The sequence below is a fragment of the Manihot esculenta genome, chromosome 2, assembly GCF_001659605.2.
Source record: "Manihot esculenta cultivar AM560-2 chromosome 2, M.esculenta_v8, whole genome shotgun sequence".
Classification (NCBI taxonomy): Eukaryota; Viridiplantae; Streptophyta; class Magnoliopsida; order Malpighiales; family Euphorbiaceae; genus Manihot; species Manihot esculenta.
Genome location: NC_035162.2, coordinates 15,982,630 through 16,007,354, shown reverse-complemented (window position 1 = coordinate 16,007,354; position 24,725 = coordinate 15,982,630). Strand labels below are relative to the sequence as shown.

The window sequence follows — 24,725 nt, the reverse complement described above, 5'->3', positions numbered from 1 at the left end:
AATGTTATTAAAATAATAAAAAAGATGAAATGTACATCCCATCTTTACATATAAAAAAAACAGAGGGCGAGAGAAAAGTTATTACTCCTAATCGTCAAATATTCTACAACAACAACAATTTCATATTGAAATTTGACTCAGCAATTAAGATTAATACAATTTTGGCACACTCACAATTAAGTTTGTATTTCTTTTAGAAAATAATAAAATTTCACTTACAAGAGTTGCAATGAGGCTTCCAATTTTAGAACAGTAATGGAGGCTGCTCAATAGCTGGTTCAACATCTCGGTATGGCAATGGCTTGATACCAGTCACGACATCAATGGCTTGAACATGTCGACATCGATTCACACTGGTTCAAGTCACAATATTAGCAGGCAATGGCAGCTTAATTAAATCCACAGCAAATGTCGACAATATCAACACGCAATTACACTCACACTCAGCAATTAGATTGCAATTTTGGCACCCTTCAAACTCTACAGCAATAGTGACTTAATTAAATCAGCAATTGATGTCAACGATATCGACACCCTTAATTAAATCCCAATCACGTTCACCAGTTATGAAATCCACAATACCGCAACGAAGTTCAATCGATCGGAATATCCAATTAGTTTCGCACTTTGTTCTTGCTTTGCGTTCTTGCTATGCAGATTTCGAATGTATATCTTTTATAAGTCTAACATACAATTTACCATTTGAGTTCGAGCGTTTAAACCTTTTTAATAAATAAATTTAAACTTTACAAAAGTTCGGTTGAAATTATTCAATTACACTATTGATTTTAATGTGATGACCGCTGGATTTCCTCACCCCAGAACAGGGGCTTGACCACAGCCAAAGGCCCATGACACAGAGGCCCACGTACTTGATACCTCCAACAAGCCTGGCTCATTCCAGCTTCCGGGCCGGGCTCGACCAAGCTTCCTCACTCAGTCCAGCCTGATCCCTGACCAGCAGACCCCTCTCAGGCCCAGCGTCCAGCCCAACTCTCGGCCCAGCCCGGGGTCCAGAACAGTACTCACCAGACAGCCTGGCAGATCCGCTCGAACGTACGCATGAGGAGAATCAGAGGCCGTTACGCATGTAGCAGGCAGCTGATACCCTAGTACACCCGAATCTGTATGGCAGAGACGCGTGGCCCAATCCTGGAGAGACCTTTACACGTCACCAGCAAGCAAGACAATGTATAAAAGAGGAGTCCCCTCCTCAGAAAGTTTTAAGCCTTATTCTGTAATACAAGAACCCTTGTAAAACCCTATTCTATTGGATCTCAGATCATCAATTGGCGCCGTCTGTGGGAAACGAAGGAGATCTTTTCATCACCGGAGTTTTTACTTTCAAAACCCACTGAGATCCACGATGACAAACCACCAAGAAAGTAACCTTAACATTCCAAATGACCTGAGCTCTGCCCAAGATGGGCAGCAGTTCTCTTTTTCTAGCCCTACAACAATGAATAACCAAACCCCTATTTCTCTTAACCCCTCGCCAAGCTTGGTAGGGAATACTCCCACCATGACCCTGTCTAACCAAGACATTCAAACCATGGCTCTCCAGCTACAAACCACTGCTCACTGGTTGGGGCAGATAATGCAACAAAGGGGACTTAGCACCCCAGTAAACGCACTCCCAGTAGTGGAGGAACCCAGAACCGATGAACCCCGACCTACCTCTGCCCGCCTCCAAACCAACAGCCACGATGCCGGAGGAGAGGAAGAGCTGGAGGCCCGAATCCATGGGAGAAGGGCAAGAGAGTTGATAGAAAATGAAGAAGTGGACGACTATTCTGCTGAAACAACCAGGGAAACGGGAACTGAAACAGAGGAGGAAGAGTGTAGTTTAGGCAAAAGATCCAGCCCGGAAGATGAGAAAATGAACCAAAAGTTGAAAAGGTTGAAGGAGCAACTCCTAGCCGAGCTAGGTAAGAAAGATCAGAGTCAAACCTCCTTGCCTACTTCTTCTCCCTTCTCAAAGTTAATACAGCAGGAGACCGTTCCCAAAAAGTTTATGATGCCGCCGATGACGGCCTATAATGGGGCTGGTAACCCGAGGGAGCATGTCATGAACTATAAGACCTTCATGGAGTTGCAAACCATGTCGGATGCTCTGATGTGCAAGGTGTTCCCAACAACCCTCTCGGGACCAGCGAGGGCATGGTTCAACAGCCTGGAGGCCGGAAGCATTAAGAGTTTTGGAGATCTTGCCATCCGCTTCATCAGCCGTTTTGTAGCCGGGGTACCAGCAGAAAGAAAGACGAGCTATCTGGAAACAGTGAGACAAAAAGCTGGTGAATCCCTCAGAGAGTATGTCGCCCGTTTCAACACGGAGGCCTTGCAGATCCCCGAGCTTGACGAAGGAAGGGCGGTAGAGGCCATGCAAAAGGGAACAACCTCTGCCGAGTTTTTCGGTTCTCTGAGCAGGAAACCTCCGACCTCACTTGCCGAGTTGATGAAGAGGGCAGAAAAGTATATAAGGCAGGATGACGCCTTAGTAACGAGTAGATTTGCCAAAGGGGTGGCAGAAAAGGAGAAAGCCCCAGAGGAGGGGAGGCCGGAGAAACACGAGAAGAAGCGTGGAAAGAGGCCTGAGCCGTACAAACAGGCCTGGGAAAGAAGAGATCAAAGGCCTCCCCCTCCTCCCAAGGCTCATGAGCCACGAGTACTCCCTCCTTGGGTGCCCGAGAAGCCTACTCCCCTCAACGCTTCTAGAGCCGAAGTGCTCATGGCAGTCCAGGATAAGGAGTTCCTCCAGTGGCCTAGACCCATGAGGTCGGAAGCAGATCAGAGGAATCCCGACAAGTATTGTCAGTACCACCGGACACATGGCCACGACACAAATAACTGTTTTCAATTAATCACGGAGATTGAAAGACTGATAAAACGGGGGCATCTCAAAAATTTTGTGAAGAAACCGGAGGGGCAGAGGCCTCAGCCCGGTCCGGCAGCCCAGATGCCCAGGAGAACTGGAGCCGGACCAGTGAATGATGGGTCTAGTGGGACTATTAATATGATTGTTGGAGGAACCGGAGGACGGATGAGCCGTCGAGGAAAGAAGAGAAACCGGGAAGGGGAGACCAGCAACGGCGAGGTTATGCAGATCGTTGAACATTCTCCCATGACCATCGCTTTCTCTTCAGAAGATGCACAGGGCGTCCAGATGCCCCATGATGACGCACTTGTCATTGAAGCAGTCATTCATAATTTTCGGGTGAAAAAGGTTCTGGTGGATGATGGGAGTAAGGTCAATTTATTGCCATATCGGGTTTTCCAGCAGATGGGAATCCCAGAGGAACAGCTTGTTCGAGACCAGTCACCCATCAAAGGGATCGGAGGAGCACCAGTACTAGTAGAAGGGAAGGTGAAGTTGGCCCTTACTTTGGGAGAAGCACCCAGAGCTCGCACCCATCATGAGGTGTTTGTGGTGGTCAAACTCCCGCTGAGCTACAATGTGATTTTGGGGAGGCCGGCGTTGTTCAACTTTGAAGCTGTCACTAGCATCAGGTATTTGGCACTCAAGTTCCCAACGGAAGAAGGAGTGGGAATGGTCAGGGGCAACCAGGAAGAAGCAAGGGCGGTATACTTGGCCACGGTAACAGAGCCAAGCTCAACTGGAGAAGCACTTGACTCGGAAGTTCTGGAGGTCAGAGATGAAACAAAAGAAGCCCGGACAGAGCCAGTCGGAGAATTGGAGACCTTCCCTTTATCAGAAGCAGATGCAAGCAAGGTCTTCAGTTTTAATGCCAGCCTTACCAAAGAACAAAAAGGTGAAGTCATGACCCTGATTCGAAGTCACGCGCTGACCTTCGCATGGAAGCCCTCAGACATGCCTGGAATTGACCCCAAAGTGATGACACACCGATTGAACGTCCTCCCCGAGGCCAGACCAGTAAAGCAAAAGAAGAGAGTAGTGGGAAGAGAGAAGCAGCAGGCTACCCAGGAAGAAGTGCAGAAGCTAGAAGAGGCAGGCTTTATTAGGGAGGTTATGTACCCACAGTGGTTGGCAAATCCTGTGTTAGTCAAAAAAGCCAATGGCAAATACAGGATGTGTATAGATTTTACCGACCTGAATAAGGCCTGTCCTAAAGATTGTTACCCCCTCCCCGATATTAATAAGATGGTCGACTCAACGGCCGGTTTTGATTACATGTCTTCCTTGGATGCTATGTCTGGTTACCACCAAATCCCAATGGAAAAGACGGATGAGGAGAAGACCTCATTTATAACTGAAGATGGGACTTACTGCTACAAAGCTATGCCCTTCGGATTAAGAAACGCCGGGGCAACTTACCAACGATTAATGAATAAAATCTTTAAGAATCAGATCGGCAGAAATGTAGAAGTGTATGTGGATGATATGGTGGTTAAAAGTTCAACTTTTCAACAGCATGTAGCAGATCTAAAGGAGATATTTGGGGTGTTAGATCAATACAGAATGAAGTTAAATCCAGTAAAATGTGCTTTCTTCATCAGAGGGGGAAAGTTCTTGGGATACATGGTGAGTGGAAAAGGCATTGAGCCCAATCCGGAGAAAGTAGAAGCCATATTGAATATGCCAGAGCCGACCTGCGTAAGGGACGTCCAGAGATTAACTGGGAGAGTAGTGGCGCTTAACCGATTTATGTCGAGGTCGGCAGAAAAGTGTTTGCCATTCTTCAAAAAATTGAGGAAGGTTCCGAATTTTGAATGGACAAAGGATTGCCAAGAAGCTTTCGCGGAACTTAAAAAGTATCTTAGCTCGCCTCATGTGCTCAGCAGTCCCATAAAAGGGGAAGAGCTTCTGATATACTTGGCAGCCTCAGAACAGGCAATCAGCGCGGTACTAGTAAGGGTGGAAGAAGGTGAGCAGAAACCTGTTTTCTACATCAGCAAGGTACTCAGAGACACTGAGGTCAGGTACTCGAGCATTGAAAAATTGGCTTATGCCTTGCTGTTGGCAGTTCGGAAATTCAAAGTTTATCTGGAAGGCCACCAGGGAGTTGTAATGACGGACCAACCCTTAAAGAAGATCTTACGCAGGCCGGAAACTTCAGGACGGATGTTAGCATGGTCTGTGGAAATCAGCCCTTACTGTCTGGAGTACCGACCTCGGACAGCTATAAAATCTCAAGCGCTGGCTGACTTCATAGCAGAATGCTCATTCAATGAGGAAAAGGAAGGATCATCCTCGGAGATACCTAGAAAGGAAGGAGAGGGAGAGCTTTCCCGAGAATTCAGCTGGAAGCTATATGTAGACGGAGCATCAGGCTCTGAGGGCAGCGGCGCGGGGATAATGCTTAAGGGGCCGGAGGGCTTCAGAGTGTGTTATGCTTTGCGATTAGAATTCAAGGCTTCTAACAATATGGCCGAGTACGAGGCCTTGGTGAATGGGATGCTGGTAGCCTCGGAAATAGGGGTAACCGACCTCGAGGTGAATAGTGACTCTCAGCTGGTGATCAACCAGGTAACGGGGGTATATCAGGCCAGAGATCCCGTCATGCAGAACTATCTTGATAAAGTAAAAACCATAGAAGCCGAGCTCACAGAACGGGGAGTTATCGTCAGATTTCAAAGAATACCTCGGGACGAAAATGAGGAGGCAGACTTGCTTAGTCGATTGACCAAAGAAGAGTTAGAGCAGCTCCCTGACGAAGTATACATACAGCATGTCCTCACACCTGCTTACAAGAAAACAAACACTGTATTGCAGGTGGAACAGAGCTTAACTTGGATGAGCCCCTATCTGAAATATTTAGAGAAGGGCGAACTTCCTGAAGATAAAGACGAAGCCAAAAAGATAGCAGCTCGAGCTGCCAACTACCAAGTAATAAGGGGAACATTGTACAGAAAGGGGAAGTCCAGCCCATGGCTCCGATGTGTGAGTCCAGAAGAAGCTGCAAAGGTAATGGAGGAAATACATAGAGGCCTATGTGGGGCCCACGAGGGAGCAGGGACATTAGCTAACAAAATATTCAGACAAGGATACTACTGGCCCACTGTGAAGAAAGAAGCAGAAGAGTTCGTCCGAAGATGCGACGTATGTCAGAGATTTGCTAATGCCATCAGGACTCCTGCCACTCCTCAAGCAAGCATATCCAGTCCATGGCCTTTCTCACAATGGGGAATTGACATCCTGGGACCTTTCCCCAAGACTACGGGGCAAAGGAAATTTGTAGTAGTGGCTGTGGAATATTTCTCGAAGTGGCCAGAGGCAGAAGCAATAGCCACAATCACAGCTCGCAAGATGATAGATTTCGTATGGGGACATATCATCTGCAGATTTGGCATACCAAGAGTACTTATTTCAGACAATGGTAGACAATTTGACTGCAGCACTTTCAGAGCCTTCACAACAAACATTGGCATATGGCATAAGTTCTCCTCTGTAGCCCATCCTCAGACCAATGGCCAAACGGAAGTCACTAACAGAGCAATCCTCCAAGGATTAAAGAAGCGGCTGGACGGTGCAAAGGAAAACTGGGCAGAAGAACTCAATAGCATCCTATGGGCACTCCGAACTACTCCCAGAACACCCACTAAGGAAACACCGTTTGCACTCGCTTACGGTACAGAGGCCGTAGTTCCAATTGAGTTACAGATCCCCACTCATAGAATTCAATTTGTCAGTGAGGATACCAATGGGGACAAATTAAGAAGTAACCTCGATGCTCTTGAAGAAGTTAGGGAAGAAGCCCAAGTCCGAACTGCTGTTTATCAACAACGAGCGGCAAGGTATTACAATCAAAAGGTCAGAGAAAGAAGCTTAAAGGTGGGAGACCTGACTTTAAGAAACCTGGAAGCCACAGGAAAAAGAGCAGCCGCAGGCAAGCTAGCACCGACCTGGGAAGGTCCGTTCAAGGTAACAAAGGTGGTTAAGCCCGGGGTATACCGAATTGAAGACATGCAAGGAAACCCCGAGCCCCACGCTTGGAACATCCAGCACTTAAAAAGGTACTTCCCTTGAAATATGTGTAAAGAAAAATATTGTACCCTGAAAAGCACAAATAAATAAAATAACGCCATGATGTTATCCCCATTATGAATGTTACTTCTCTTTGAAAAAGAAAGAACAAGAATTAGAAAACCTCCTTGAGACATAGAGACCTCCTGGAGGTAGAAGACCGGGATCCCCAAGATCTCCCGGAATTACAAGACCAGGATCCCCAAGATCTCCTGGCAAAAGAAAACCTCCTTGAGACATAGAGACCTCCTGGAGGTAGAAGACCGGGATCCCCAAGATCTCCCGGATACAAGACCAGGATCCCCAAGATCTCCTGGCAAAAGAAAACCTCCTTGAGACATAGAGACCTCCTGGAGGTAGAAGACCGGGATCCCCAAGATCTCCCGGAATTACAAGACCAGGATCCCCAAGATCTCCTGGCAAAAGAAAACCTCCTTGAGACATAGAGACCTCCTGGAGGTAGAAGACCGGGATCCCCAAGATCTCCCGGAATTACAAGACCAGGATCCCCAAGATCTCCTGGCAAAAGAAAACCTCCTTGAGACATAGAGACCTCCTGGAGGTAGAAGACCGGGATCCCCAAGATCTCCCGGATACAAGACCAGGATCCCCAAGATCTCCTGGCACTAGAAGACCTCCTTGAGACATAGAGACCTCCTGGAGGTAGAAGACCGGGATCCCCAAGATCTCCTGGCAAAAGAAAACCTTACTGAGACATAGAGACCTCGGTGAGGCAGAAGACCAGGATCCCCAAGATTTCCTGGAAACAAAACTAGTTGGCGAAGGATTTAAGAGCCTCCCAAAAATAAAAATTTCCCATACAGGGACAATTTACAACAATATATTTCCGACCTCACAAAAACAGAGAGGCCCGGAGCCGCTAAGAAAATTCAAGGGTCCGACCTACTAAAGGGACGTCACAGCTAAAGAAGTGCCAAGGTCGAGCTCCCAAACTCGGATCGATATGCTTAAAAGCCCACAACCGAGCTCCCAGCTCGGATAGATTCATATCCTCAAAAGATCAAGACATAAAGGCCAAGAAGAAAGACCGAGCTCCCTCAATAGAAGGACTCATAAATGAAATCCTTAGGAGGATACTACGGCTGTAATCAAAGCCTAAATCAGTTTATCTGGAACAAGTATACAAAGTCACAGCCAAGAAGGCAGGGCTAAAAAGCAAACATGCAAAGTCGCCAATAAAAAGGTATGAGATTTGCTCTCTCTGACTATCAGACTAAAGAGCTGAGTTCGCAACTTAAGATGAATTCAAAGATACATAAAGAAGACACATAAAGAGCAAGAATAGTAGAGGAAACTGATATTTCATTAAGATGATAATTACAAATTATCCCTCCGGCAAGGTGGGAGGATAAATAGCCCTTAAAGGACTTACACCAGTGAGAACACCCTCACCTACATTATCTCTAATTACAGCCCCCTCAGAAGGAAGCTCGGTGTCCCTTGGGCCAGAGCTCGCAACATTAATGACAGGAGCAACATCTGACCCAGGGTGAAGGCTCTCTTTCACAGAATCAGAGTCGTCTTCCTCCGACCCTAGCTCGGATTCCTCTGAACAAGACTCAGCTGGCCGATCTCGGTTCCTCCGGGAATCTCCTCGAGGCATAGGGAAATCATCCTCCCCATACAGCACTGACTCACCATCTGAGTCCACTTCTCGCTTGCGAAGCTTGGCCAAAGGGATATCAGGAGCCTGTCTAGCTTCTCTTAAACCGCGATTGTAGCCAGTCGCATACATGCGGAAGGCCTTATCAAGGATAGCCTTTTTCATCTCACCAGAAGCTCTAAACTCATCGAGATGCTCTTCACAGGCCTCAGCTACAAATTCCTTAAACCCAGAAGAGTCTTTGTAGTCCTGAAGATGAGCTTCACAGGCCTGTTCGATTTTAACCTTCAGCTCATCAGACTCCTGATACTCCGCTATATACTGTTCACGATTTAGCTGAGCCTTCCCCTCGGCATACTTTACCACCTCGAGCAGGGCTAAACATTTACGCTCCACAGCCCTGACTTCATTTTTAAGCTGTTGATGGCGAAGGTTGAACTCCACAGAACTTGCACCCAATTCCTGCTCAAGGACCTCCACCCGGGCTAGGGCACCTCCCTTCTGAGCTTTCACCTCATCCAGGTAAGCTTGAAGTCTTTCGAAATCAGCCTTTAAGGCCTCATATTGGCGCTGGACTTCAGCTTTCTGGCCAATAGCATCATCCCTCTCCTGAAGGGCCGCTGTCATAGAGGACAGCTGTTTCACAACCTCTACACAACGAGCTTCCACTTCAGCTGCCCTCTTGTCAGTCTCCTGGAGAATCCCGCAAGTACGGGACAGCTCTGATTCCAGGGATTTGCTGTGCTCTGCTGCCTCAGCCGCTTTGTCTTCAGCCTTTTTAGTGGCTTCCCGTGCAGAATGTAACTCCACCTGGAGAGTCTGGATCTGCTCCCGGGCGGCTGCCAGGTGACCTCTTGCGTCGCTGGTGGCAGTCAGGTTCTCATCGCGTCGCGCCTCTTCGATCTGGCGATCCACGGACTCCCGGAGAGAGTGGTCGCGAGCATCAACTTCCATAAAAAGACCTGTCACCTGGTAAGAGAAGCCAACATTTAGGAAAAAGAAATAAACCAAACACAGAGAGAAATGAAAAAATAACTTACCATCAGGAGCATTTCTCTAATGGTGGATCCGAGCTCCTCACGAGAGCGAGACCGGAAGGACACCTGCTCTTTAGTCGAACTGGCCAGATGGCCAGTCAGAGCCAGAAGGCGAGGATCCGAAGCCTCTGTTGCTCCGCTGAACATTCGCTTCCTGAGAAGAGCGGCAACGGCACTGGCCGGAGATTCAGAGGTAATAGCTGACGGATCTAGAACGTCGACGGTAGGGGATGACGAAGGGACAGCAGAAACGCCCTTCCCTTTCCCAATAGGAGGAAGAGGTGGAGAAGGCCTGGCAGCAGTTCTGGGTCTCTTCCGGGCAGGAGAAGGGGCAGACGCTCCAGAAGGGGTTGAACGTTTCTCCCCAGTTTTTGGAGTGCCCTCAGGCTCAGTTCTCACAGGGGCAGGGGCACCTTCAACAGAAACCTCTGGGCTTTGATCCTCTAGGAGGATGATCTCCATCCCAGTCCCAGAGGTCTCTTTGTCTTCAACAGGGGATTGAGACTTTCCCCCTAACACCTCTTCAGCAGAATGGGCAACATCTTGCCCCACTTGTCCAGTAGCTTGGGCCTGCTCCACAATAGCTAAGGAAGTCTCCCTGGATCCTTCCGCAGGCGTCGAAGTTGAGCTCGACCCATCACGGTTAGATGGCCGAACTGACTTGGAGCTGCGGGAGCTCGGCTTGGAAGATCGAGAAGAAGCTTTGACAGGAGGTCGGCTGACCTTCTTGGAGGAAGCGGCCTGAGCCAGCTCCGCAGCAATCTCAGTTACCGAACGCCCATCCCCAAAGGCGTCAAAAATTGCATGCATATTCTCCCGAGACAGGGCAAAGTTCTTGGGGAATTTGATGCCATCCATTTTTACCTCAGAAGCTGCAAAAAATAAGAAGTTATAAAGAGTCAGCATATCTTCTGATATTATGAGAAAAGAAGAAACAGAATAACTGGACAAAACACTATACCCATATCACGGATATCCCTAAGATTGGCAGCGAACATACACTTTTCGACGTCATACTTCCTCTCAACGGAAGTCAGTCGAAACAACCCGACCTGCTCAATAAGACTCAATTCGGGCAGATCGTTACAGCCCGGAAAGATCTCCCCCCAACTTAGGTCCACATCCCATGATCGGCAGGACCCCAGTTTCAGCTCCGCCACAAGGAAATTCTCTACCCATCCCTTTATTGAATCCTTGTAGCCCGTAAGAAGAGATAGCCCATTACGGGGGGAAAAGTAATAGAAGTTTTGCTTCGCCCTAACCAGGCGGAAAAAAGTGGCAAACAAACAGGCCGTAGGTGCGAAACCCCAACCCAGACAGATAGACTCGAAACAAGACATGAATAAAATAGAGTTTGGGGATAACATCCGAGGAGTTACCCCGAAGTATTCGAAGACCTCAATAAAGAAAGGGGAAAAAGGAAATGGCAGACCAAATTCCCTTTGCTTTAGAAAAAATACTATACGGCGATTCTCTTGGGGATCGATCAAACCAGGAGGGGGAGGGTAAGGAAGAACTATCCTCTCATTTGGACGAGGTGCTCGAATAAAATACAACGGAGTATCTAAAAGCCTCCGGGAGATGTGATCAGTTATATTGGAAGACGTAATACGTGACTCAAGGTTAACAACATCAGGAAGCTTTGAACTTGCCATTGAAGAACAAGGGAGCGTACCTGAGAACACAATAAGGTGACAAACCCAAAAGGAGTCGCAGGAAGACAGAGAGCAGAAGAGAGCTAATTCCTTCGGAAGACAGAAGGAATTCGAAATGAAAGGCAATGATGAGACGGAACGTTGATCTGAACAGTTTTGTCTTGGAGCGGCGCGATCATTAATTGCTCTCGAAGTTTACCCTCTCAACGGTTAAGTAATAACCGGAGAGAAGGTAAAGGGGCAAAAGGATGATCGCTGGGCTTGTCTACATCTATCAAGGGCCAGGTCCACAATGATAGCCCATCACTTAAAGGCCCAGGCAAGCCCAACTTGTTCAGACCTGATCTCCAGCCAAGACAACTTAACCCACAAAATTCATCACTTCACCACATCCATGGCAAGTATCAAGGAAATGGAAAGAAAAACTCAAAGATGCAAGCAGATAAAAGCATGATAAAGGTTAGACCTACTCATCACATAGAATATATAAGATTTGACTTGTTAAAACAAGGGTACCTCGGATCTATACTGAGCTGAGAGCTTAGAGTTCAACTCATCAGAAGCCGAGCTCATAGGTCGGAATAGTCCAGCTCGGACAACATGACCTGAGAGCCCGGCCAGCTAAAGGAAACCTAGAGCTCATTTCACTAAGCGAAAGACAGAGCTCTCAGGTCGGCTAGTCTAGCTCGGACAACGCACCTGAGAGCCCGGATGAAGGAGACTCAAAGCTCAATTCATCTAAGTAGAGACCGAGCTCATAGATCGGTCAGACAACCCAGTTCGGAAACTTGAAAGCCCAGTTGACTGTGGATCCGAAGTCCGGCTCACGAGTACAGTTAGTTCAGCTCGGAAAAAACAAATTTCAGTTAAAGCTACGAAGAAAAGCAGTTTCAGTACTCCATCCATGGTAGAGAAAGAACAACTCAAGTATGAACGAAAACGAGAACTTCATTAAAAGAAAAGCACATTACAGCACGTTACAAAGGCCTACACCACGGGACGAAAGACTATCCTTAAAGGATTTACATAACCACATACATCATCATCAACAAATACATCGTTATCACCTATCCTACTACTTCGGTCTTCGGTTCGGAGAAACTCTCGCAGCTCGATATGTGAGTTTGGCAGAAAGAGCTGCAGAAAGCCAAGAAGTTAATCCTCATAAGCGTTTCCCCTGGATCCTCTGTAGGTCGGCATTCGGTTGCCCAAGTGTGATACGCGTGACAAACTCACATGTCATATGTTGTGTGTATATCACGCATGAAAAAACACGGGCTTCAGATTACGACCTCAGGAGGATCGCCGGGCTAACGTGTGAAGGTACCAGCAGAAGCTTGACTGAGTGTAGCAGATCTCAGTCTCGCATAATACTGGTACTTCACATCAAAGAGACTAATAATACTGGTGCTTCACATCAAAGAAAACAACAAGCCGAGCACTTGAGCCCCTTCCATTTATATCCAAAGAAGGCAGCAACGGGGGAGGTCGGCCAGAAGATCTGGGCAAAATAATTTCAGCAACTTGCCGAATGGTCCCACCCATCGACCGCCCTACCAGACGGATCTCCAAAGCAACATTCAAACTCCTTAGAGGTAACATCCACTCCTCTGAAATTTTGAATTGACTCATCTTCGTCTCAGGTACTACGAAAGAGTCCCAAAACAGAGATAAGTTAGCACAATTTTCCGTCGAGATGATAAAAGTAAGATTAAAACAAATTCCTGGGGCAACACAGCAAGGTAATATCAAGCTCGCCTTCGCCCGCTTGAAGAAGGCACCAAATGGATCCTTCACAGATAAAACAAGAAAATCTCTCTGTTCCAACAAAGTGCCTGGGAATGGTAAAGAGGTGAGATTAATATATATATCCAAAAGTTTATGTTTTGCAGGACAAGGTAGAGCCGAATTCTCAATTAATGCTGTCAGAATCCTTAAAAGATGTTCATGAGAAAGGAAAGAAAAGACATGTCCAGATAACAATGACAGGAAAGCAAAAATAACCGAGAACGCGGAGAATAAAGAAAAGTCCGAAAGAGGAAAGAGCAGATAGGATTCAGAAACTGCGCAAAGATAAAAAAATGAAAGAGTATTATAAAGACACCTGGACACGAACAGGCGCGACCATGATGGTTCTTGATATTCACCCCCTCGGCAGTTGGAGCAATAACTCCCGAGAAGGTGAAGGGGCAATTGATGACCGCTGGATTTCCTCACCCCAGAACAGGGGCTTGACCACAGCCAAAGGCCCATGACACAGAGGCCCACGTACTTGATACCTCCAACAAGCCTGGCTCATTCCAGCTTCCGGGCCGGGCTCGACCAAGCTTCCTCACTCAGTCCAGCCTGATCCCTGACCAGCAGACCCCTCTCAGGCCCAGCGTCCAGCCCAACTCTCGGCCCAGCCCGGGGTCCAGAACAGTACTCACCAGACAGCCTGGCAGATCCGCTCGAACGTACGCATGAGGAGAATCAGAGGCCGTTACGCATGTAGCAGGCAGCTGATACCCTAGTACACCCGAATCTGTATGGCAGAGACGCGTGGCCCAATCCTGGAGAGACCTTTACACGTCACCAGCAAGCAAGACAATGTATAAAAGAGGAGTCCCCTCCTCAGAAAGTTTTAAGCCTTATTCTGTAATACAAGAACCCTTGTAAAACCCTATTCTATTGGATCTCAGATCATCATAATGTAATTTTAAAAAGTTAATAAACTGATTAATAAGATATTTTTAACTAAAAGTACTACTTAGTAATTTTTTATTATTTTATTATATTAAAATTTAATTTATAATATTTCATTTGTTCGTTATTAAAATTATTTCTGTATAAATTGAATTTTTATTAAATATATTTAAATAAAATCTAAAAAATTAATAACAAAAGATTGGCTGTAGGCCCACAGCCACAAGACCTAGGGTTTTTAGTAGTTCTTCCCATCGGTTATACCTTGCGCGATAAAAGGAAGCCAGTGTACCTCTTGCTCGGTCTCCTTCTTCTTCCAAACAGCTGGTCTGCGTGGTGTAGATTCAGAGCGAGAGCGACAACAAAATGGAAGAAACAGCTGAGATCGAAAGGCCGAGGCCTATTTTTAGAGATATCAGACGTTATTTCTGTGATTATTGTGGAATTTGCAGATCTAAGAAGTCTCTCATCACTTCTCATATTCAAACTCACCACAAGGTTTTTCATCTATCTGTCATCACTTACTTTAACAAATTGGCTTCTTGGATCCTTAGATCATGTGACTTTGGTGTTGCAGTATCTGTTTTCTTGGTAACCAAACTGGTGTTATTTGATTTTTGGTAGTTTGATTAGTATCTTATTTTCTCTCTTTTTTTTTTGGATTCTTATGGTATAGGAAGAGATGGACAAGGAAGAAGCTCATGGGGAAGAAAAAATTGAGGGAGTGAAGTCTAATACTTGCCAAGAATGTGGTGCTAGTTTCAAAAAGCCTGCATATCTGAAACAACATATGCAAAGTCATTCTCTTATGGTATTGATATGGCTCTTAAATTATTTATCTTGTTTTTTTGCTTGTTTTGGTGTCTATTGAACGTTAATTGTTGCTCCTTGGGATGTGCATATTACTGCTGGTTTGCTTATGGCCAAAATCTTTTGGGTTGTTAGTAATTTGTAAACTAAGTATAAGTGTTGAAAATTGAAATGGATGAAGAAATTAATTTTCTGGGTTGTTTTTTTTTTTTTTTTTTTGGGGGGGGGGGGCAATTACGCACTATTTTCTCTCAGCGATGGATTTGTATTTCTTCGTCTGAGTTGGAAGATTTGAAAAAGTTAGAATTTTTTTTTTAAGAACTCGATTGAAAGGGATTCAAATGATATTCATGTCTTGAGTTGCTAGTATTATGGAGCTTTTTATGGAAGGTTTTGTTCTGAACTAATCACTTGCGTGGAAAATTAGAAATATAATAACGCTTTAGAGCTGCCTTTGTTCCTTCAATATTTTTGTAGTTTGAATTATTTTTTCTTCTTTGACATCAGTGTTGCTGAAGACAACTTCTTCATTACTTGAGGATTGTGACTTGTATTCTGTTTATTGGTAGTATATTGTCAGTTTCATTCTTTTGAGTCTACACATCAATTGAAAAGTAATAATCTTTCAGGAGAGCTTTTTCTAATATGAGAACATTATATGTGGTGGCGTGAAGCATTGGATCCCACATGCAGAACTCCAAAATGCGAGAGGCTGAAAGTTTGGACTTGATGGACTAGTATCAGGTTGGGTGACCTCCTGAGAAGCTCCATCAAGTGGGCCTCAATCACGCACTGGTTGAATGAGGTTTGAAGGTTTCTTGACTAGTGTAACCAATTATGTTTAATTATACATGTAATTGTTGCTTCTAATGTGTGTTATATCTAATTTTGCAGAGACCATTTGTGTGTTCAGCTGATGATTGCCATGCCAGCTACAGAAGGAAAGACCACTTGACTCGCCACCTTCTTACGCATGAGGGAAAGCTCTTCAAGTGTCCTATCAAGAATTGCAACCGTGAATTTATTTTCCAAGGCAATGTTAAAAGGCATGTTAAAGAACTCCATAGCGAGAATTCGCCCCCCACTAATGTTGGTCAGAAGCAGTATGTTTGCCATGAAATTGGTTGTGGGAAGGTGTTTAAATATCCTTCAAAGCTGCAAAAACACGAGGAGTCACATGTCAAATTAGAATCAGTGGAGGCATTCTGTGCAGAACCAGGCTGTATGAAACATTTTTCCAATGCTGAATGCCTCAAGGCCCACATCCATTCATGTCACAGATACGTGACTTGTGAGATCTGTGGGACGGAACAGCTGAAAAAGAACTTGAAGAGACATCTCCGCACCCACGAAGTTGGTGGTCAGTCGATGGAGAGAATTAAATGCCATTTTGAGGATTGTTGCCACACATTTTCTAGTAAAACAAATCTTAATCTGCATATTAAGGCTCTGCACCTTGAAGGCAGACCTTTCACGTGTGGATTTCCAGGTTGTGATATGAGATTTGCGTACAAGCATGTCAGAGATAAACATGAGAAATCTGGGTGCCATGTCTATACTCTTGGTGATTTTGAAGAGTCTGATGAACAATTCAGGTCAAGGGCACGAGGTGGGAGGAAGAGGAAATGCCCAACTGTAGAAATGCTTATTCGCAAGAGGGTTACTCCACCAACTGATTTGGATGAGTGCCATGCTTGGTTTCAGTCAATGGAATCATGAGCATTGAGCAGTCATGAATTACTCTCAGGCTGTTGAACTTAGCTCTATATGTGAAGCTTGTAGTTGCTCTTGTATATTTTGCGTTTTGTTACTCTTAGAAATAGAGGCTACGGACTGTTGAACTCGTTGTGTTCTAACTCTCCTGATTTGTCAAAAGATATCAAATCAGATATTTATGCTATAATGTCGTAGCTTGAAGCTTATTGGCACATTTTTATAGCTCTTGTTTTCCAGTTAGTTCATAATTTAACTAATTTAATCAGTTAGATATACCAAGTAACAGCTTTATATCTTTTGAATTGAAACTAAATGACACTCAAATCCATCTTCTATCGTGTTTGAGCAAGTCCTCCATTTCTAACTGCACATTCCTCGCCTTTCGATCTTTTTATATATTTTATTTCGTAATTTTTATTTATTTTATTTTTTTATATATTAAAAAATATAATTTTTTATTAAATTTTTAATTATATTTATTTTAAATATATTAAATATTTTATTTTATATTTTTTTTGAAATGGAATCGAGGGTAGAAGAGTAAAGTATGAGAACTCATAATATATGAGAACTCTCGTATTTGCGATTTGACTTATCATTTACTATCAAATTAAGTGCATATTAAAAAATATTTTTAAATTTTTTTTAAAATTAAATTCATAATAATTAATTTATATGTAATTATAGTCTAAAAAAATAATAAAATTTATGTGACAGAAATTAATATTATAAATTAAAATATTATATTATATTTAATTACTATATATTATTATATATTTTTAATGAAAATACTTTATCATCCACATATAAATTTAAATATATACAAATTTTAAATTTTATTAATTTTCAATTAATTTAAATAATAAAATTATTGTCTGCTTAAATTTTAATTGTATATTTATAAATAATTAGATAAATGTAAATTATATAATATATACTTATAAATAAAATTTTTAAATGTTAAAATTTATTAAATTTAATAAATTATACTTCAATAAATTATTTTTGTGTAATAAGTAATTTAATTGTCCTTAATTTAAAATTAATAACATTAGAAATTAATTTCACTTGTATAATATTACAAATATTTTTTACTCTAAATAAAGATTATAATTAAAAATTGTTACGAAAATTAAATAAAATTAGTTTTATAATTAGTAAATATCATATATTATAAAATAAAATATACAAAACTTACATAATTATTAATTATAGCTACATTAATATTTATATAATTTTAATTTACTTATTACATAATATAAAACTAACTTAGAGATTAAGAATATTATCTCTTTTGATTCAATTAAGCTGATTAGTTATTATCTTACGCAATATATTACTGTTGGAAATTTTTTTTTTTTTTTTTAAATAGGGGTGTGGGAGTCGAACCTTTGACCTCACAAGACTACAAGGATGTACTTTCCAGCAGGCTAAACCTCGGATTTCTATGCAAATTATAATCAAATTATAAAATAAAGTAAAACTCATTTCTATTAGATAAAAATATTGTATTTATATATATACACCTTTGATAATAAAAATTTAATTTTTTTAACAGTAAAAAAATAAAATTATAAAAAAATAAAATAAATGTATAGAGAAAAATAGAGTTTGTTTGTCCGTTTTTTAGATAAAACTCTAAATTTGTAACGTTAGAAGCTAAGAAGTTTTTTTAGAGTTTGTACTATAGCAAGATATTTTGCAATTTTTATGGAGAGTAAAGAATGGATTCTAATGCATTTGACTATAATTTAATTTATCAGTAATTACTATTATCATAATAAAATTTAATATTTTATTTTAATATTTTTAAATTTAAATTATGAAATATTTTTTTATAAAAAAATATTTAAAATTTTTTAATATATTTATTAAGAATTTTAAAATATATGAGGTTAGCATTCTATAGTTTGTGCGGCTTCATTTACGATAAAGTCTTGTTAAGAATATAATTTAAAAAAAATTTATAATTTAATTTTTAAATATTATTATTATTAATAAATCAGTTTCTATATTTCTAAAAACTTATTAAAAGGTTCTTATTTTTTCTCTACGTCAATAAAATAATTATTTCATCTATTTCTGCTATAAAAAATATAACAAAAAATCAAACTACCTTATGTTTTTTCCTCTGTTGTTGATTCTTCCTTTTTCTTTTATTTTTTTCTTTTAATTTTTTTTTAATTTTTTTTAATTCTTCTTTAAGGAGAAGAAAAAGGAAGAGATTTTTCTCTTTTTTTTCTTCATCCTCATGGCATTTTTTTCTCTTTCTTCTTATTCTATTTCTTCATCATCATTTTTTTCTTGTTTTTAGAAGGAGAAGAGACTATTTTATTAACGAAAAAACATATAAAAACTTTTTAATAGATATGAGAAAAGATAAGAATTTTTTAATAGATTTTTGAAAATGTAGAGACTAACTTGTTAATAACAGTAATATCCAAGAATTAAATAAGAAATTTTATTTGAGGGCAAAATTAAATTTTAAAAATTTTCTCTCTCATTTTTTATCTATTTTTAATAGAAAAAATAACAGAAGTACTTATTTCGTTGATAAAAATAAAAATTAAGTACGTTTTAATAGATTTCTGAAAAATATAGAGACTGACTTGTTAATAATAGCAATATGTAAGGAATAAATATAAATCCCCTTAAAAAAATAGATGATAAATTTAATTTTTTTTAAACATTTAGATAATAATAAAATTGCTAATATTTAAAATTAGATAATTAATATATAATATTTTAATATTGTGGTAATTATCTTTGATATTTTTAAATAATATTTAAATTTATTATTTTAATAATTGAATCTAAAAATTTTAATTGTTTTAATATATATATGAATCAAAACCTATAAATTTAATATCATATTTTTCAAAAAAATATTAAAATTTTAAATGTAAAAATACAACAAAGTTAAAAATTTAAGATAATACTTATTAAAATATATTTAAATATTAATTAATTATTAAATAAAATTCATTAAAATAAAAAATTAACAATTTAAATCTAATAATATAATATTACGATAATTATTTTGATATTTTTAATTAATATTTAATTTTATTATTTTAATGATCTTATCTCAAAAAATTTAATTTAAATATTATTAAAATTATAAATAACTCAGTTAAAGAATTTAAAATTTTAAAAAATATAAAAATTTTTTTATTTAATTAATTTTTTTAAACTTTATGAGAAATTAGAAATTTTTAGAAAGTAACTTACTTATTTTAATTTAATTAAATTATTTTGGAGAAGCAGTTATTAACACGTGCATAGTAATTAGACATTATTCAACTTTGCAGTAAAAAAAATAAATGGTCTGGATTTGAAATTAATACGTGCATAAAATAAGCCCAAATAATTGGGTCGGGCTGGGTTCTCTTCGTACCGCCGGATGTCGGCCTGAGAAGCAAATTGGGCAATATTTTGCGGTGGAAAACGGCGATTCCACTGTTGCCCATCAAAGCAATGGCGTGGGTAATATCCTCTTCTTCTTTTTCTGCAGCTGCTTCAGCTTGCTCACTTGTACCTGCTGACTCACTCCCGACTCACTCAACTCGCGCTGGCAAACCCGCTTCTCTCTCATGGGCTTCTTCCTTTCCTAGTATAACCATCTTCACCAGTAACAACTCGCTCTCGATCCTTTCTAATCCCGTTCTCAACAAGGTATACGCTTTCTTCTTCAATCTATCAAACCCTTTTCTATTTTAATTTCCCTTTCTTATCTCTGTTTGGTTCCTGTGAAAAGGAAATGAGTTTGCATTTTTTTTCTTCTGTTTCTTTGGTTGTGTTGGGTTTTACTAGACTTGGATAACTTACCTCAACTGAAATTGGGTTTCTGCTTCCTGTTGATTTGTACTAAATGAGATTATTTTCGGATTTATTTTTTCCCTTTTTTTTCTGCTTCTGCTGCCTTTTCAAATTTATTTGTTTTCTTAGCACTTAATATATTGCCCTTACTTTATACTTGTTAATCGAGTATCCTTAATTCCTTATTTGATTATGGAGTTTTACCATTAATCAGTTTTTCTACTGAAAAACCTTACTGTAGACTGAAAAACAATTGATAAAATTATAGAAGTGTTAGATTCGCTTAATACATATATTCTTATACTCAGAAGTGGTAAATGAGGTTCTATTATCATGGTGGAATTCAACAATGTGATGGGATTTGAATTCAAAGAAAATGGGATCTCATTGTTAGCTTTTGGGTGTATTTCCATTGAACCTGTTAGCTTAGAGTAGCTTCTCAACATAAACTTCTAATGGAGTTAATTACAACTTAGATCTCACTCAAATCCTCCTTAAATTGTATGCAATGCAATTGATGATAAAGAATCTCACTTATTCTTTATCTTCTTTGTCACTGTGTCTAAAAGGAAATGATGAGACTTTCTTTAGACTTGAGCGAGCCTAAATCCCTGTTTTATTGGATTTTAGAAAACAGTGCTAGTGAGTGAAAATTTCAGATGAAATATCTAAATCTAGTCTTATATGGGTTCTGGTACTTGAAGATGTTACTGCACAAGTAAATTTTTTATGCTGGATTCAAAAGGGAAAATTTTATATTGCTGCAGAAGTTCATTTAAATTTAGACGCTAATGTCATAATATTGAATGCTAAAAAATAAGTGGGAAGCTTCGTTAGACTAAAATCTTATTGGTAGTAGGCTAGTAGCATAAGAATTACTAGTGCTTAGACTTATTCTAAGTAGTTTAAAACCTCAACAGAATAACAAGACACTTGAAGATCTAGTTGTGTTTTTCTTGTGAGATATTATCATATTTCAATAATGGGTGGTTCATTAGCTTATGAAACAAGTGTAATTTTTGGGATTGGCTGGTGGTTGTTAGTTTTTAAATTACTGAATTAGAAATTTGATCTGATTCCAATATGCAATTTTTACTTTTTATTGACAAAATTGAATGACAACTTATCTTGTCAGAAATTTACAAACATTTACTAGTTGGAAATCTGTGCCATATTCCACTTCTCATAGCTGGTTTTGAATTAATCAGTTCCTCTGCTGACTTGAAGTGGTAACTTTGGGAGCCGGGTTAAAGACAAAAATATTTCTAAATGCAGTTTTTGATGTCCAAAATAGTTTCCTGGAAGACATGGGATAGGGATACACAAGTATTTTCTGCTATCAATGCCCTTTGAAATTTGAATTGGGCCTTTGCAGGAATCAAATAAGGCCCCTTAATTTTTTCTTTAATTGCGGATTTAGTATTTGAATCTAAACTGCACCCTATCTGCTTGAGTTATCGCCCAAGGACAATTATTGGGGTCATTGGTCCTTTTTGTGTCATAAGGAATGAGTTCAGGCTATGTTGGCTAAGGAGTATAAAACTATTTCTGTGCCAGTGCTACTTTCGGTAGTACTAGTGTAGGACAGTTGTTGAGCAGTGCAAGCCAGGACTAGACCACATATTTACTGTCGTCTGGAGGGTGGCAGAAAGGAGTTAATGGCTTACTTCAACAGCTAGCATTTTTTACAACTCATGTTAGACTTAAGAGGCACTTGAGCTTGTGTCTTTTGTCCTGCATGAGGGTGCATCATGTGTTTCTTTTGTATGAATCCAAGGAGATTGGAAAGATTAAGTTATCCTCCTTAAGTGACACAAAAACAATAAAAAAACAAATACAATTTGCTATAGTGGAATTAATAGAGAAGTGGCCTCTGAGGGGCCCGTGAAGCGTAGTCCCATAGAGGCCATAGCTACCCTCCGGCCGCCGCTACGGGCTCCCTCTTCCGCTTTTACTGTCTCTCTCTCAAGGCAAAGGGAATGAATGTTACATGGGATCAAAATTCAGCTTAGTTTATGGCTATTGACATTTGAGAAACCAACTTGATTGTTATCTCTATCGTTTTTTCTAGTGCTTGTTTCAGGCGCTTTCATGGTTTGTTAGATGCTTATCCTTGACGTTCTGCCTGTTAAAAAAGTGAAATTTTCATCCTTAAACTTGTTGGTCTTCTTTTGACACTGGTGTCTCTGCTTAGTAGTAATTCGCAAATTCGCAGCCAGCATGAAGTTAATGTGTTGAATTCAATTACTATCAACTTAGTGAAGGAAGTATGAGATGGCATTTGTGCTTCATCTGGTCTGCTGGCATTCTCTGAATTGTTTGTATGTAAATCAGTGAGCTTTTAAATTTCTAAAAAGCTGCAAATCATAATCATTTGTCTTGATACATGTGTAGAATTCTTTCATTCAAGCTGCCTGGACGAGGAGATCTCGAAGCGAAGCTGCAAAGAAACCTAACAAGAAATCATGGAAACAGAGGACAGATATGTACATGAGGCCATTCTTACTAAATGTTTTCTTTTCGAAGAGATTTATCCACGCGAAAGTTATGCACCGGGCAACGAGTAAAGTGATATCGGTTGCTACGACAAATGCCAAGGATCTTCGAAACAGCTTACCGTCGCTCACCGATCACAATGCCTGTAGAGTTATAGGGCAACTTATTGCTGAGAGATCAAAGGAAGCTGATGTATATGCAATGGCTTATGAACCCAGAAAGAATGAAAGAATTGAAGGTAAGCTTGGGATTGTTCTTGACACTATCAAGGAAAATGGAATTATATTTGTTTAAGATTTGTTCTTAAATCTTGATAGTTGTAAATGACTTGGGAAGTTTGTATTTTCTTTGATTCACTTTGTGCCTGTGGTTATTTTTTATTCTGTTTTCAAAAGATTTCTTTCGTCCAATTATATTATTTTGACATAATTTTTATTTATTTTAAAATGAACTATTTTTAAATTATTAATTTTTATGAGAAAGAAAACTGAATTAAGTTATTGCAAAAAAGAAAATAATTTTCAAACAAGTCCTAAATAAATTAGAATGTAATTATGGCAAAAAGTTTAGAATTTCACAAGCAAAAATAAGAGGTTCGTTAATGTATTTCCAATTAAATATTAATAAATAAAAATGAAAAATATATAATTTTGAAATTAAATTAAGATTACAAGTAAGCTAAACTATTTACTATTAAAAAATGTTAAAATTTTTAAATAACTATATGCTTGCTTTCGTAGTAGCTTGGGTGAGTTTATTTATGTTAAGCAAATGGTGGTTTTTGGTGATGTTGGAGAAAAATTGTTGAAATTTTAATTATTAGAGAAGCTTTTAGCTCGATTAAAAGTAAAGAATGGTCCAATGTGATCGTGGAGTTAGATGCTCAATTTAGCGTTCGGGCTATTACCGATCCCAGTTACATGGATTACTCGGCTTTTGATTAAGTTATTTATAAAGGAAGCCTCCTTTATTCTAGGAGCCATAAATGAGGCTTCCTCCCGAATTTTATATTGTTCGAGAGTTGCCTGTAACTTTTTAATGTATTGGAGCATCTGTTCATTATTAAGGGTGTTAAATTTTGTCTCATTGACCATGGATGGAGTGTTCTGTCCACTGTTAGGGATAAAAGAGATATAGCCCTTTTATTGGCAATAGGAAGCCGAATTTAATTCAAATGAACAGAAATAATTCAGTGATTTTCTAACAACAAAACTAAATTATGTAGCTGGAAATAGAATTAAGTTGCAATTGTTCAATCTGCAAAAAAAAGAAAGAATGAGGGGCCGAAAATATTACATGTCACGAAGTGAATAAGTCTAAAATGATGCATTCAAAATGCAAATTTCTGAAATTTATGTGAATAGATTATTATTTATATCAAATCTGTATAGATCCATCTAATAAATATTTATATATGTATAAAATCATATAATAATTTTTTGTTGGAAAAGCAGGGGGGGGAGGGTGAGGGTAACGTAGGAGAAAAATTTGCAGAGCAGAGTGACAGTCATAGTCCACTACACCATAATTTGCCTACTGAAGCTTCTTCCAAGTCAATGTCATCAACAGATTTGGATTTAAATTGAACATTTATAATCAAATCATTTTCAAGTATTTTTATTATTTTTGCTTATACAAAATTAAAACAAAATTTATATAATACAGTTTATATAAAATAACATTTTATAAAATTCACTAATTCATCCTATTTCAAAATCATTCATCTTTCTATTAAATGAATAGTTTGTTAATCTATTTTAATTTTGATTAAAAAAATAAAATAGTCTGAATATTTAAAATTTTAAAAATTAAATAATACATATAATTAAAATTATAGAAATTAAATAATATAAATAATTTAAAATAATTAATGTAATTTTAAAAAAACTAAGGAGTTATATTTTATAAAATATATAGAAATTTTAATTAAATAATTTTAA

The 24,725-nt window shown here is 39.4% G+C and overlaps 2 protein-coding genes across 2 annotated transcripts; both read left to right on the top strand.

The window, feature by feature from the left end:
• Positions 1–14,194: 14,194 nt before the first annotated feature.
• LOC110609721 (transcription factor IIIA) lies at positions 14,195–16,692 on the top strand. Its single transcript, XM_021749499.2, has 3 exons — positions 14,195–14,442; positions 14,621–14,755; positions 15,649–16,692. The coding sequence occupies exons 1-3, from the start codon at positions 14,311–14,313 to the stop codon at positions 16,471–16,473; spliced, it is 1,092 nt and encodes a 363-aa protein (XP_021605191.1). The 5' UTR covers positions 14,195–14,310; the 3' UTR covers positions 16,474–16,692.
• A 3,151-nt stretch (positions 16,693–19,843) lies between these two features.
• On the top strand, positions 19,844–23,141 carry LOC110606301 (50S ribosomal protein L18). Its single transcript, XM_021745050.2, has 2 exons — positions 19,844–20,145; positions 22,684–23,141. Exons 1-2 carry the CDS (start codon positions 19,948–19,950, stop codon positions 23,077–23,079), a joined length of 594 nt encoding a protein of 197 aa, XP_021600742.1. The 5' UTR covers positions 19,844–19,947; the 3' UTR covers positions 23,080–23,141.
• The last annotated feature ends 1,584 nt before the right edge of the window (positions 23,142–24,725 follow it).

Bases quoted from the DNA above. Each gene is read 5' to 3' on its own strand.
- LOC110609721 (XM_021749499.2), top strand. From the start codon at position 14,311: ATGGAAGAAACAGCTGAGATCGAAAGGCCGAGGCCTATTTTTAGAGAT. The intron at 14,443-14,620 runs GTTTTTCATCTA...CTTATGGTATAG, and splicing joins ATATTCAAACTCACCACAAG to GAAGAGATGGACAAGGAAGA. The intron at 14,756-15,648 runs GTATTGATATGG...CTAATTTTGCAG, and splicing joins TGCAAAGTCATTCTCTTATG to AGACCATTTGTGTGTTCAGC.
- LOC110606301 (XM_021745050.2), top strand. From the start codon at position 19,948: ATGGCGTGGGTAATATCCTCTTCTTCTTTTTCTGCAGCTGCTTCAGCT. The intron at 20,146-22,683 runs GTATACGCTTTC...ATACATGTGTAG, and splicing joins CTAATCCCGTTCTCAACAAG to AATTCTTTCATTCAAGCTGC.